Genomic DNA, 14,605 nt, shown 5'->3' on the forward strand with positions numbered 1-14,605 from the left:
GCTCAATTGGGTGTTTGGGGTGCGCAGCTTTTTGAGGGTATCGGGTCTGACCTACTACGAACATGGCATCCCGGGGGATTCGGGGAGTTCTGGCAATTATCAACTCGAAACATGCTGTTTTCACGCCTTACAAATTTGTGGTCGACGTGCAAACCGTATGCTGCTATGTAGATCCAGGGCCCTAAAGTAAGGGGTAAGGGCCTTGGTTCACGATAGCACGTGCTGTTTCTAAGATAACGCGTTGGTTAACTTTTGGCAAATTTGCGTCCCTGCAGGGACCCTTGGACTCTCACTGGTGTGGCGTGAAACAAAAGAGTCCCATAGACTACGATGGGAATCGGTATATGATAAGCATTGAAATGTGCATGCCCATATGCTGCTACGCGGGGCGGTGAGGAACGTGTTCGCTCGTGTATATGTGTATGACGACACATGAGAGAGGTATGCCCACAGTCCACTCTCCGCCATTTTATCATTTATGAAGGCTACTTGCAGCTTCTTGAAATTTCCTTACTGTGCTCTAGACCCTAGAGTATTCAGTAAAAGCTTTGATATCGGAGGATTTTAACAGCATGAACCCCAATGAAGATTGGACAGTTTTGGCGGGTGGCCTTGTGCATTCAAGCAATCTATCTCATGATAATTTTACGTTTATGTTTCCACCATCCTACGGGGGGATTTTTTTTTTTTGTTTAATTCATTAATTGCATATCCTACGGGGGGAGCAGCAATAGAGAATTCGGGAGTGTTGCACTCCGAATCGCACAAGGCGCGCATGCTGACATTATATCACCAGATTTGTGATTCCGAGATTCTGGTGTATCCCAGCATTATAGATTCGGTAGTGCATATAGGTGCTCTTATATTATCATGAGGCTACAGCCATAAGAAAATGGCGTATATACGATAGACCCACGAGTGTAGAGGTACCGATTCCTACTTGGAGCTCATAATCATCAATGAGAAGAAGGGGTCTAGAGCAGACGGGGAAAAAAAAGAATTCATAGCAGTCGCAAGACGTTTCCAAGCGCGTCCGGTCGGGTTTGCGTACCATCAACACGATCTAGCTTGTACTTAGGCTGTTTTTAGTTGATATGTACGTGTGGATAAGCTAAGTTTAACTAAATATTGGGAATAAGATTACCTCTTGCGCATTGATATCGTACGCACTGTTAGCTGTTGGGTTTTTTAATCGGTACTATTTGAATACTGTGTGAACCATATGGACCATAATCATTTACATGTACCTGGGACAGGTAACAAGTACCCGAAAATGCAAGCTCTGATATGGAGTTGCTATTGGTGTAATAACCCGCTTTGTGCTTTTGGTTCTTATGTGAGTTTTTCTGACGTCATTATTACAGCTCACTCGTTCGTGAATCACGATAACTATATGCATGCAGTATAAGCTCGAAGTAAGTACTGTCGTTCACGGGGTATTGGCGGATACTGGGTATGGCGGACAGGGCAAAAAAGAGACAGCCAAGCCAACTTTTACCTGCAATTCGTATGTTCGTTAATCACATGATAACTAAATGCAATATAAGATTCAGGTGTCGATTACTCTATTTGACATATTTTCTTAGGACTCTTTTAATTTCTGCAGGAAAAGCTGGCATCGGTAAGGTTAAAGGAAATCGAATTAGCTCTATTTACGCAATGACCATCTGTTTACACAATGGCCATCTGTTTACATAATGATCATCTATTTATACAATAATCACTTTCTACTTACACAAGGACCATATTGCCTTATTAAAAGCAAGATAGAACTAGTTATTAGAGCATTTACACTCACATCTCGTAGAAATAGGATCACCCTCACCGCAACCGGTACATGAGTCTCCCGAGACTAGCCATAATTCTAGGGGTGAGCAAAAAAGACCCAAAATTATGATATTTTTTTTGGTTACTATTTCCAGTTCTTTGTCTCGAACCCCTACAACTCAAATCCCTACAGTTAGCGTTTTCAATTTTTTTTTTATCTACCTGAATATCTATATTCCGGTTTTAGAGAATTCGTTTACCACAACGGAATGTCGGCCAACTAAGAATATAGTGGGGCAATTGTATCAAGCAGAGGCATTCTCTGAAGCTCTAGACTTTATAATAGTATTCCGGAAGATCTGCTCATGCCTGGCCCCGGCATTACCTTTGGGATGCATTGGAAAGCCCGGTCTATAACCACAATGTCGCTTTGAGCCCGTGGCCTTGGCATTCTGGACGGTGGCGAGTGTCTAGGTGGCGAACACATACAAACAAAAAGTGACATGCATTTTTGCGGGAGGGGCCCTATCTAGCCAAAGTCTGGACAGTTGGACAGACAGTGTTGATTGCCGCGGTTGAAATGATCCTGCATGAAATAGCTAAGAAGCTGAGTATGATAGAGTATTGTCAACACCAATAAACTAACGGTCTACTAAAGATTATTGTACTCACACCGCCTCCTCCGCCAACGACTGCACTGATGATGTTAGTAGGTACACTATCGGGCTTCGCCCCCCTTCGCGGGTCCCCCCGTTAAGAATATAACAAAAACGAACTGAAAATAAAATAAACCCGAAACCATGAGCAACTCCGATTTATGAACCATCTAAAGCACAAAAAGAAAACCACAGGAAACCACTCCGTATGTAATTTCTCTCGAGAACGGCAACCTATACCATATGTTCAGTCAGTCACATATATTCCCATATGCACAATTACCTCCGTAAATCAGAACCCACAGAATAATCTCATCTCTTACCATAACATCAATCACTTGTTAACCCCTCTAACAGGCTTCCCATTACCGGCCGCGGACTTGACAATAGCAACCTCAAACATTGTCACAATCATCACCGAACCGAGAGCGGCGCAACTCATTTGTCATTTTGAGCCACTCCCTGAGAGGCCGTCCAATCCTTGCATGGTCTTGGTTGCTGTGGTGAGGACAAGTGCGTTGGTTGTTTGATTGGCTTTTGTGAGGTTTGTCTCGACATCGTCCATCTTTTTGTTGAGTTTTGTCTCGACATCGCTAATACTGGTTATGACCATCAAGCTCATTCCAAACGAGCAACCCAGCACCACCTAAACTGCCAATAATAGTAGCCAGCGGAGTTGCATGGCGAGAGAAGAAGCCTAGAAAACATGATGGAATTCAGTTAGTGAACGGGTCACTTATCAATGTCTAGAACTCCTGGATGAACAAACCAGAAAAATTTGCCAGTACGGTCGACATTCGTAAAGTGTGCTTTTATGTGTGAGAGCAAACCTGCCCTAGTACAGCGGTAGGTAATAAGTGATGGAACGCCCTGAGAACAGTTATACCTGCAAACACCGTATGTTGGTGGCGTTTTACCCAAAACAGGTACCACTGTGTCTCAGGGCGTTCCATCACTTATTACCTACCGCTGTACAGTCGCTCACCTACTGATAGCGGATCCTATCTAATGGTTCTGTTTGCAGTAACTTGCCCTTGGCGTCCAAAACCTAACTCTTTTATTGGCCTCAAATCCCTGACCACCATTAGACAGGATCCGCCTTCACCCCGTGAGTGACTGTACCATTCTATTATGTACTGGATTAACGATTTTTCGAAGGGGCTTGCAGTCTGATTGGTCGAGAGCAGTGACCCCTAACCCTGACCGACTCCTGCATGGAAACCAGCCCACCCACACTGGCATGCCGAACTCATTAACAGGATAGCATTGGAGGTGGAATTAACTGGAGCTGGAATTCATTGGAGGCGGTATTGGAGTTGGTACCTTATTAAATTGGTACCTTATTATTAACTGAAGGAACTAGATCTCTACGGAGGAGGTGGACACTCACGGGAGCTGACAATGAGTGACTATATACATAAGAGCTGGCAGAGATTCCTGAGTAGGAGCAAGGCCTCGCGGTCGCGAGGTGGCCCACCCCTAGTCAATCAGTACTTGACTTTATTACGGTATTCGAGTAATCACAAGAACTCACCGTCAGATTGAAGAAAGCGAAAACGTTACTGTGAATTGGCTGTAGTTGGGAATACCAGGTGCAACGAAGACTGTGGTTGTATGGTTGGGGCACCTAGAGACGGAAGGGTGCGACATTGGTCCCCAGTGAAGATCATCTTCCTAATTTAGTAATTACTTAGCCTGAAAATGCCAAGACAGCAGATTTATGCCACCCAGGCACCAGTGATGTATGTACCCATCTAAAGCTAATGCCAGTAATTACCAGTAATTATTCCGAAAAACTCCCATGAGAATCTTATTAACTAGCGTATTTTAATTCCTTCACTGGCATCACCTCCCACTTCCCACCGAGGTGAAGTTTCACGCGCTTACCCACATAGTCATACCACAAGTAAACTTCGTGGAGTGTACAGAAATCCCCACCAAGAAGATTAACATTGTCGGTAAAACGAGAGCTCTCAGGTGTTACATGGCTTATCTGACGGTATCCACCAATCGTAACGGAAGCTGACTCCTGAATGCCGAGAACTTTGCAAGCCTGGCGTATTTATTAGCTGCGGCGTTCTCTCATCTAGAACCATGACCACTTATTTGAACTGAGAGATATGTCCACTGCTACCGACAATGAAAAATACCTACCAAGCTTCTCCACGATGATTAACAACCAACGGAACAACTGCCCGGTATCCGAGTTGACGAATGTAGCCACTGGCATATTCCACCACACATTTTGCATCTGCTTCCTCCGCCTTCGAAAGGTAACCTATTCCCAGGTCCTGGGCGATAGTTGTTTCCAGCGTTTCGTGTTTAATGTCCGAAATCAAAACATCATATTGAGACTCGCTTAGCGAGACACAACCAAAGAAATCAACGTGCTGCCAAAAGACTGAACAGCTCGAATTCCATCCTCAGACAGCCACATCCTTCTTCACAATGCCTCCATTGCTCAATGCGACATACATGCAATCAACCAGAGCGGAGTAATCCTTCATCCATAACCCTTTCTCTTGACCCATTCCTTCAAAGAGTACCTCAATCTTCCGTGTCATCTTAAAAGATATATCATCGTATCTGAGCATACGCCAAGTTTCTCCCGTTGTAACGAAGCCGTAAACCTCACCTCCACCATTGTTGTCTCTCATATCTTTCATTGCCAGCAAACACTGTTTCATCGCCTCTCCGAGAGATGATCTCTTTGCCTCTATGACAAGGACAAAGTATTGTTCCATCACCGAAATCATGTCCATCATAACAAATTCCTCCATGCAGCCCGTCTCACAGTCCACGGAAACGATCTCTTTCTCACTCCGTAACCGTATGGTGCGTCCCGTCTTGCGCCTGAAATTGGTGAGTATCGGACTGATGATGGAGTGAACCAAGTCGCTAATATAAACTCGGTAAAAGACCACTCGTTAGAACCAGCAGAAACTCCTTTTATTTGTATCTATCTACTGGAGTAGCCCGAACAAAGCAAACACTAAACCGCAGAACAATTATCAAACCATAAAAAATCGTTCCGTTAAGCAACGATAGGGACTCCGAGATGATCTGCGATTCGAATTCTGAAGACCGCCACAGGGCTTTCGGGTGGCACCGGTTGTAGACCGAGGTTTTGGATCAATGCCTGGCAGTTGGCCTCTGGATGTATTATACGTTAGCGCACTTCTAGAAACAAATAATGAAACATCTCTTTAATGGGGCACGTTACTAGAGTAGCTGTTGAGCTCGAACCTATTCCTGGCAAATGGTACTCCATTAAAACCAGGTGGGTATCTGATCTCGGCCGATTCACTCAATGAGGAATTGAATAAACGTAGTGGTAACCTGTGAGTTGGCCAGAGTCGATAAATGACCTTGAAGTAATGTTTGAGAAAAAGATCTTACAAATTATGATGGTTATTGAGGGTTTCAAGTTGGCCTTCGACAGCTTGAAGACGAACCCCCACCTGTTGAATATCGCCTCGGGCTTGCTGAATATTGGCCAGGATTTGTTGTAGCACCCCGAGGATCTGATTCCCTTGCTGGATTGCTGGAATATTAGGAATTAAGTTGAATTCGTTCGCTACTGCATGCAAGTGCTGAGACGCATTGGCAAAGTTAGGCTGTTGTGCTGCCATTTCGAGATATAACGTGCTCTGTTGTCAATGCTCGTGGTGTTGTTTCTCTGCTCGTGAAAAGAATAAAATATTGTGGAAACCACCGATAGATGCTCGGTGGGGTGTTTAAATCCCCCTGGCGTTGCCAAGTTACCATCTCGTTCGTATCGGGCAGGTGCTGTTGCCAGGTGTGTACTCGTAAATTCATGACGTTTCCGGACACGACTGCTATTGCATACCATACAAAAAAGCGCCAAATCCACCTTTTTGTATGTCATGCAATATTGGTCGTGTTCGGAAACGCGAGTGCTTCCCGCTTTGCAGGACAACGTGGGCGCTATGGGCAGAGCCCCATGGTCAGTGGCACCTGTCCAGGCACCGGTACCTTCGACCCACGTAAATTACTTAGTCGCAAGGGGCTACTTTGTCAATAATCTAAATGGCGGCACATTTCTGTACCGCGCTTACACTCCTTTCACACTCGAACTCATCTCGCGCCTGTTAACTTAATATTCACTTTCGCTCACAAAATAAAATAATATTTTCTTCCTATGTTAGGCTTCGCCCCCCACGGCTCCGCCGCGGGTCCCCCCGCTTAAAAATAACAAAATAATGAACGTAATTCTTATTAAACATTAAAATCTAGCAACACGCAATACCTCAAATAGCCACGCCTAGTCTAGCCGCCAACTCCAACTCAAATCTTTCCTGCGCACATGGCCCTTCCCGAATCTCTCTCATCATATCCGTCCCCGGTGGAAAATCATGCTCGAATACTGGCTCTCCGGCACCTCTCATGTTCGCAAGTACAGACTGGCGGAAGTGCCATCGTAAAAGCGCATCGCACACAGGATGAGGATCCTCCGGATTTCGACACACCGGATCCAGCATTCTGCCATCTATCCCTAACAAATCTTCATCGAACACCACAATCTTGTAGTTATCCTATTTTATCAGTTAGCACCATGCATAGTAAGCCCAGAGATTCAACTCACATCCGGATTCACCGACAAAAGATATTGATCGAAATCTCCATGGATATCCCGACGAAGCATAAACCCATTTTGAAGCGAATTGATCTTCGAGACTCCATTTGTGTCGTCCATGTCGGTAATCCTTCGTCCATGTCGGTAATCCTTCGTCCGAAACCCCATTCAACCCACAGATTCTCTTTCTCGAGTGGAAATATATGGGCTGGTTCAAACATAGCCCAGTTCCCACGATAAGCCCTTCTATTCACCACACCGGATACAACACATCTTCCATCCCTAGCACGTATTCCTTCACGAAAGCCCTCTTCTCGACCCGATACATTAAATGAGTTGATGCGGTGAACCCATGGCTCATTGTTCACTTGGATGGGATCTGTAGTTAACTTAGTCTTGAGCCTATGTCGACACCCACTAAGAGCTTATGTCGACACCCACTAAGAACCTACTATCGCAATAGATATCATACTCTCCAGATTCGACACGGCTGTTCGTCCTTGTTACGATGTGGCCAGAGGTTCTTCCTTGAACTCGTATGGGAGTGTTGGTGACAAGTATGATGCTAAGCATGTCGAGAAAATTCGCTTCCGTGACCGAGCCATTCTGGATAAGCCCGCCTAAAGAGACATCCGGGACAGAAGCGTCGTAAAAATGCACATTGCGCCCGAGAGAACGATCGATAGGCATGGAAACAATTCAGGTGTGGTACTTATATACCCGTTGCAACGCCAAGGTGTGCCTATGGTTACCCGGATATCCAGATCAGGAAGGTGTTCTCATGTCGCTGTTTTAACGGTAAGGAAGATGGCCGATAGATGCTCGCGCGCAAATGCTAAATCACACACGAACTCATATCGCGCCTGTTAACTTAGTCGCCTCGCTCCAAAATATTTCCATATGTAGGGCTCCGCCCCCCGAATGAATATAACAAAATAAGCAAAATCCTTTTATTTGAATCTATGTACCCATCTTAAGCCAACGCCAGTAATTATTCCGAGTCCTGCCCCAGTTTCTAAAAACACCAAACACCGTCAAATGAACAGAGAGAATTAACTAAAGTTCCTCCCGGGCTCTTCATTGATTCTTCTTGTTCTGGTCAGACAACAGCCTTTCCTGATGCTCAACCTTCAACTCTAGCTTAAGCTGAGTTATAGCATTTTGTATCAGTATAGTAAGCCTCGTCTCCATCTCTCCCTGCTTTTTCTCCAACTTTTCCTCCATGTAACGGTCGTAGAAAATGAGTTTCAACATAATCCAGTCGATTTGTTAGTCTTAAGTCATGTAGCAAAATCCACCGATAATGTACCCCAAGACCAAATGTTCCCACAATCCATCTTACCCATGCACGGAGATCTTTGATTCCATCATTGGTCGTTGCCAAACTCTTTTCCAAAGTCTCCTTCAACTCGTCCTTCAACTCGTCCTTCAACTTCTTGAATCCGTCCTCCATCGTGGTACTGAAAGACTTGAAGACAGCTAGAGTATTACTAACTTGAACTACTTAGGTGTATCATTGCTAACATTACCTTCTCCAACTTTGTGACTCGGTTAGCCAAATCATCCGGTTTGGAAATACTCTCGTCGGTCGAATACTTCTATTCAGCCACATAATAAGTACTTAGGTTATCGAACAAAGTTGATATGTGCACCAGCCTGAGTGCGAATATGTTGAACGATGCGAATAGGTTGAGCGAGACCGAAACCGCGGAGATGATGAACAGGCCTCAGATGAAACTCACGAGGACAATGGGCAAGCGTCGAACGGAATCCTCGAGCAATCCGATAAACCGACATCTTGATAAATATCGTGACTTTCACTTGCAATGTAGTGTTGCCCTTCACCCTGTTTATCGACGCTCGAAAGAAAGTCGGTGTGGGTCTATTTAAACGCCGTGCGTTGCCAAGGGATCCTTGTGTAAGCGCTGACGCTGTTTGGGGGCCACGTGGGCAGAGCCTCATGGTCAGAGCGGTACATGCCGCGCTGCAACAGGGGTGTAAGCCAACCAGAGGTAGTAAGTATATGGACGTCAATATGCAGAGAAGACCCCTCAAATACTCGTACTTTCGTGACGTTTGTAAAAGGAACCACTATTGCATACCATACAAATACGCGCCAAGTCCACAATTTAGTATGGTATGCAATAGCGGTTCCTTTTACAAATGTCACGAAAATACGTGCTGCGGTACTCCTCCGCTAATTTTGCTAGCCGTAAGGGGGCTACAGTCGTTCGCCGATACAGCAGATTATTCGGTATAGTAGGCAAGTTTCTATGTGAAATTTAGATTCGGATCACCGAAACCCGTTCGTTATAGCAAGTTTGTAGCTATTTTGGCATTCGTTATATCGGCGAACGATTATACTTTGTCACTTTCGCTGACGGACAGCTGGATAGACAGTAGGGGGAACCATAACCCCCTACTGTCCATATTCCAAACGGCAAGCAATGCTTAATAGTGGGGCACTCGCTACGCTCGTTAGTGCACTCCACCGCTCGCTCCGCTCACACATGTTAGAAGCAAACTCCAATTCAAGTAATAAAGAACACATGTTGGGCTTCGCGGGACCCCCCGTAAAACAATAACAGAATAATTGAAAACCACAAACTGAAATTAACGACAATGCAACCCCAATCGCAAGACAAAGATTAATTTAAAGAATCCTCGCGAAACGCGAACCTCGTAAACCTCGTGAAACACATGAACCTCGTGAACCCACAAAAAATCAACCAGCGAATGCCACCCGAATAAAATGAAAAAGAAGAGGAAAGCACAAACGCCATGCCTCTAAAAGAACAAAACATCCTAATCCCTCTCCGCAATCATAATATCATGAGCCCAATGTGACGACGGAACCTCTTCTTTTTGGCATCCAGTCTGCCGTTCACCGGCAATCCTAGTTCTTGGAGCAGGGATTCTATACGTGCAGCTACCACCCATCATTTAGTTTTTATTCCGATGTTGTATGCTGTAAGCTTCACTTACCATCTAGTGCGTTAATGTCCGCACTTGTGTGAGGAAAACCCTCAATCAGTTCATTGTCGGTACCGTACAGTGGTTCCAGGCGGTGACTCTCATCAGCTACGCGTGAATTGAAGAGACGGGCAAGATGGTTCATCTCCCTGTTTAATCCATGCCCGAGTCAATACTCAACTCGACTCTCTGAAGAAATGGCAAAGGTCTACACACGAGCGTGATAGCTGTTGAAGGATGTTCTGCTCCATTCGTGCCATGTCTTGCCTTATTTGAGCCATGTTCTGGTCCATCTGAGCTATTTGTACCAGAATCTGATTGAGTTGCTCAGCAATATTGACCGCTGCCATGTTTTGTATCTTATCCATTTCGGTGGTTGCGGTGTCCATCTCCGTGGCTGCGGTTCTAAGTCCGTTGGCTGTGTTTGTCATGGAAGCCCTCAGGACGTTGAAGTCGGGTTGAGCCATCTGAAAACAATCCTCAATAAGCAGGTCGACTAAATGAAATACTAAACACTCGTAGTGCCGGAGCGTCGTAGTGTTGCAAACGTAGGCGTGGTGTTGAAGAATCGGCCAAACAATATATAATGAATCAAGGGTGTAACTGAGCGTCGTGCATAAATACTTCCTTGTCGTGCCAAGAATGTGATGTATCAACGATCTATCACAAGAGAGTTACCCTGACGCCGCCCGTTGCGGGGTGCTACTGGCCCCCCATGAAATGAAAATGAACCCATCTCCGACACACACAGGCTTCGATCGCCCCCCCACGGCTCCACCGCGGGTCCCCCCGAATAAAATAACAAAGTAACTCCCGTAAACTACATATTTCCGAAATAAATTCCTATACTGATCGATACTCTGCGCTCGTCAATACTCTCCCGGTACGCAAACCTCTAACCTCAAACTCCGATTCTAGGGCCATATTAAGTAGTATATACAAAACTAAGTATTTGCTCCGCCCAGCGCTCGGATCCACCAGCTCCACAAACAAATCATTCAGAATGGATAACGATCGCAAAACTCCTTTTGCGTCATCCGCTCCCCTTTCCTTTGTAGAAAGTCTGTTAGCCGATTATTTAGTTCTGATATCTTATGTTAGCAGTCTCCCAAATATATATACACATAAGATAGATGGAAAATCTTTTGCTTGCCTTTTAACTCCACTGGTTCCGTCGTCTGCAGTGAATAGTGGTCGCTATGTTCGTGCAACAGGATCAGTTGTTCTGGTAATTCAGTTCCTATTTCCACTCAATCATCAATGATCCACACGCCACTCCATTAGGAAAGCCTCGAAAGTGGCAACCTAGTACAAACCTTCTGGCAAACGGTATACGGTCGTATTCCTCCCTCTGAAATTGCGGATAACTTCCTGTACCGTTGGTCCATTGGGCCGCATGCTCGCTCCGTTTGGTCCCTGGAAGTTTGGGCCCGGCTTAGGATGAACAAGGCCGTCTGAGCCAAAGTGGAGGTCATACGAAGTGCGCCCACTTGCGTTCTGCGTATCGAAATCACGAAGTACCACTTTTGGGGTTGCGCCGACACGGAACAAGTCGACGGGAACGGTCGTATACCGGCCTAGAAGAGGACCACGCGAAATGCTGGAATAAGTTCGCCGGATAGAATTGAATAGTGATAACTGAAGCTGTTGCTGCAATGGAATTGCAGCGGAGAACGCTGCAAAGGAATACATTCCCGACGATGATCAGCTGTTGTAAAGGATTAAGTCTGAATCGACCGCAGAATCCAAACGGACGGCTTAAATATTACTCGTGTCGCCAAGTCTCCAATGAAAGGTTACCCTGACGCCGCCCGTTGCAGAGTCGCTGCACATCGGACGTCCGAACATGTCCTGGTGGGCAGAGCTTCATGGTCAGTGGCACCTGTCCAGGTGGTACCAGTACTTGCCTCCCACTCTAGTTTTGGTGGTCACAAGGGGGCCCTTCAACCCGAAATCTGTCGCGCAATTATTATACACACTGAAGCAAAAACCGCTTCCCGTACAACGCCCTCCAAGTGCCCAAGCAAACGCCATTATAAGTATGAAAGCGGACCACAATCCCAAGCAAACACCTCGGATAGCATGGAAGCGATCACCACCATCGCCTCTCAGCCTCCATCCTACTCTCCATTTTGTGCAGTTCTAGCACAATATCGATTTTCAGTGCGCTCATTTCGCTCCTTAACTCGCCCCTTACCAATTTCACTTCACCCTTGACCATGGACTTCATCTCTTGCTTCATATTTTCGTCCAAGTATGCGAGCTTCACCAGAATCTGACAGATATGTCAATGTAAGAAAACCGCACAAAATTCACTAGAAAAACGTACTGTTCCCACAAATAAGCCAAGGCCCACCTTCATCCAACCATCTATCCTTTTGAATCCATCATCGACTTTTGTAAACAGATGTTGAACGGTCACCGAGAGACAGGCTACATTCTAGCCAACTATCAGAGTGTTGCCGATTAGATATATGTATGCGTGTTCTTAAGTCTAGTATCATCGGTAGTTCTGCCTACAAAACCCTTCTCCGCGCCAGAAGGCTCAGCTCCCTGTCCGTCGTTCTCCTCTTGCGAGCTATCACAAACAGCCTAGTTGGTATACTTAACTCTACACAGTTAACAATCAAAACTGACCTGGTAGTATAGATTCTGTACGGAGCCAACCATTTAAACCCAAACCGATGAGCCCCATCACCCCGAATCGACTACCACTAAACTGGCGATTGATAGGAGCACATCTAGTAGCAACGATTCTCTCAGATCTAACAATGTTGGCGATAGGCATCTTGGGAGGTCGGTCTAGCTCGGTGTTCGTGGGTGTTGTTCGTTGTTCGTCGTTGTTGTAAAGGATTAGACCAGCTTGCCCATCAGCGAGTGTCCACCAAACTTTGGTGGGTGGTAACCGTTGCATCCTAGGGGTAGCGGGCAAAATAGCGGGCAACGCTCGCTGATGGGGGGAATCATACCCCACTACTGACCATAGTTAATCGGCGTGTCGTACAAAGCGACCGCCCGTGACCGCGGCCTCTCGCCGCCCGCGCCTTCCCCGGCGCTGCAACTCTTCCACTCGTTAGTATTCACAGTTCACAGAACATTTAGGCTGCCGCCCCCCCCCCCCCTCCGCTCACAAATAAATCATACTCTGAGAATAAAAGACAATTCAAACTCAATGCGCTGCCAAACGACTGAACAGCTCAAACTCCATCCTTTCCGCAGCCATAGGACCACCGATAGTCTCACCTATCATATCTGATCCGGGCGGGAAATCACACTCAAAGGCAGGCTCGCTAGCTCCCCTCATATTAGCAAACACCGCCTGCCTGAAATGCCGCCGTAAAGGTTGATCAACTGGTCGAGACGGATCTTGAAGCAATTGCTAGTCAAGATGTTTGCCGGCGATGCCATGGCCATCGCGCCTGAAGCAGACAATTTTGTAATTATCCTAGAACAAGTAGTCAATGACACTACATGAAAAAGACACATGAAAATAAAGTATCCTCACATCTGAAAAAGCGTAGTTATCCCAGAGCTGATGGATCCTCCGGTAGCCGTGATCCAGTCGCCGTAGTTGTGACGAATCCAGTGATCTTCGAAAGATGTGTGCAACCTCCGGACTAACCAAGGCTCATTATTCACAACAAACGAACCTTCGGTGACAATGTAGTAATTTCCAGGCCGAAGTGCCTGCTCATCTCTCTGAACATCCGTACCATCTTCGCGCCGCAGAAAGTAAACATCGTTGAAAAATAGAAACACCTCTACCATCGAATAGAAGTTAGCATTCGTCACACCATTCGTGAGAATCAGCCCTCCGAGCTCCTTCCTATCGGGATCGTTGGCATCGTTGGCATCAAAAACACAGACATCACGTCCGGCTGAGCGATTCGTAGCCAGCATGAGCTAGTATATTATAGTAGTAAATAAAATAGAAGACTAGGTTAGATCTATAGAAGCTACCAATCAAGTCTCCTGGCCTTAAATATTACTCGTGTCGCCAAGCCCCCAAGTGTTGCATCCTGACGCCGCCCCTTGTGGGGTTCGCTTCTTTAAAGCACAAAACTAAGAAAGGTTCCGGGTGGGTCCTCCTGATGTTACGCACTAAACTAAAGTAGCATTCTACTTAAAATTAAAAATCTAGAAAGTACTATCGTTGTTGGGCACATTAGGTGTCACGGATTAGGCAGCGTTCACGTGACGACACAGACAATGCTTTTGTAAGGTGTCCACAGCAGGACTACCTCATAGTTAGATTTGTAACTTACTCTTCTTCTCTCATCCATCATCATTCATTTTGTCGTCGTCGATAGCGCAAATGAAATTCTCCCTCTGTCTATAGAACTAAGAAATTATTTATTTCATCGTTCGGATCGTCGTGAATCTAAACACAAAAGAGAGTGAACACAATAGCCGGCCAACATCGTTCACGGGGTATTGGCGGACACTGGGTGTTGACGAATTGCAGGCAAGACTTGGCTTGGCTGTCTCTTTTTTGGTTTGTTCGTCAACACCCCGTGAACGACGGTACATGTATTGTTCGCCATGCATGGGAAGTCATTCGCATCCAGATTGAAAAAATCTATTTCCTAAACGCCTCCCAAATTCTCAGGTC

General features: G+C 45.8%; 6 protein-coding genes across 6 annotated transcripts; all 6 read right to left on the reverse strand.

The window, feature by feature from the left end:
• Nucleotides 1–3,718: 3,718 nt before the first annotated feature.
• Nucleotides 3,719–5,089, reverse strand: LAJ45_08035 (uncharacterized protein; the record flags this gene model as incomplete). Its single annotated transcript, XM_046117589.1, has 6 exons — nucleotides 3,719–3,746; nucleotides 3,814–3,902; nucleotides 3,958–3,985; nucleotides 4,051–4,097; nucleotides 4,174–4,183; nucleotides 4,899–5,089. The coding sequence occupies 6 exons, from the start codon at nucleotides 5,087–5,089 to the stop codon at nucleotides 3,719–3,721; spliced, it is 393 nt and encodes a 130-aa protein (XP_045969238.1).
• A 368-nt stretch (nucleotides 5,090–5,457) lies between these two features.
• LAJ45_08036 (uncharacterized protein) lies at nucleotides 5,458–6,055 on the reverse strand (the record flags this gene model as incomplete). Its single annotated transcript, XM_046117590.1, has 3 exons — nucleotides 5,458–5,576; nucleotides 5,647–5,762; nucleotides 5,823–6,055. The coding sequence occupies 3 exons, from the start codon at nucleotides 6,053–6,055 to the stop codon at nucleotides 5,458–5,460; spliced, it is 468 nt and encodes a 155-aa protein (XP_045969239.1).
• A 639-nt stretch (nucleotides 6,056–6,694) lies between these two features.
• On the reverse strand, nucleotides 6,695–7,710 carry LAJ45_08037 (uncharacterized protein; the record flags this gene model as incomplete). Its single annotated transcript, XM_046117591.1, has 4 exons — nucleotides 6,695–6,979; nucleotides 7,030–7,170; nucleotides 7,275–7,399; nucleotides 7,473–7,710. The coding sequence occupies 4 exons, from the start codon at nucleotides 7,708–7,710 to the stop codon at nucleotides 6,695–6,697; spliced, it is 789 nt and encodes a 262-aa protein (XP_045969240.1).
• A 387-nt stretch (nucleotides 7,711–8,097) lies between these two features.
• Nucleotides 8,098–8,817, reverse strand: LAJ45_08038 (uncharacterized protein; the record flags this gene model as incomplete). Its single annotated transcript, XM_046117592.1, has 4 exons — nucleotides 8,098–8,166; nucleotides 8,330–8,488; nucleotides 8,550–8,618; nucleotides 8,677–8,817. 4 exons carry the CDS (start codon nucleotides 8,815–8,817, stop codon nucleotides 8,098–8,100), a joined length of 438 nt encoding a protein of 145 aa, XP_045969241.1.
• Nucleotides 8,818–9,842: 1,025 nt separating this feature from the next.
• On the reverse strand, nucleotides 9,843–10,460 carry LAJ45_08039 (uncharacterized protein; the record flags this gene model as incomplete). The annotated part of the gene is made up of 3 exons (XM_046117593.1): nucleotides 9,843–9,949; nucleotides 10,006–10,142; nucleotides 10,210–10,460. 3 exons carry the CDS (start codon nucleotides 10,458–10,460, stop codon nucleotides 9,843–9,845), a joined length of 495 nt encoding a protein of 164 aa, XP_045969242.1.
• Nucleotides 10,461–10,991: 531 nt separating this feature from the next.
• Nucleotides 10,992–13,893, reverse strand: LAJ45_08040 (uncharacterized protein; the record flags this gene model as incomplete). The annotated part of the gene is made up of 13 exons (XM_046117594.1): nucleotides 10,992–11,077; nucleotides 11,147–11,233; nucleotides 11,310–11,669; nucleotides 11,763–11,844; nucleotides 12,191–12,268; nucleotides 12,323–12,363; nucleotides 12,431–12,441; nucleotides 12,514–12,571; nucleotides 12,631–12,855; nucleotides 12,975–13,048; nucleotides 13,237–13,245; nucleotides 13,310–13,438; nucleotides 13,499–13,893. 13 exons carry the CDS (start codon nucleotides 13,891–13,893, stop codon nucleotides 10,992–10,994), a joined length of 1,635 nt encoding a protein of 544 aa, XP_045969243.1.
• Nucleotides 13,894–14,605: the final 712 nt, after the last annotated feature.

The sequence above is a fragment of the Morchella importuna genome (genome assembly GCF_003444635.1).
Source record: "Morchella importuna strain M04M26 chromosome Unknown Morimp01GS027, whole genome shotgun sequence".
NCBI lineage: Eukaryota > Fungi > Ascomycota > Pezizomycetes > Pezizales > Morchellaceae > Morchella > Morchella importuna.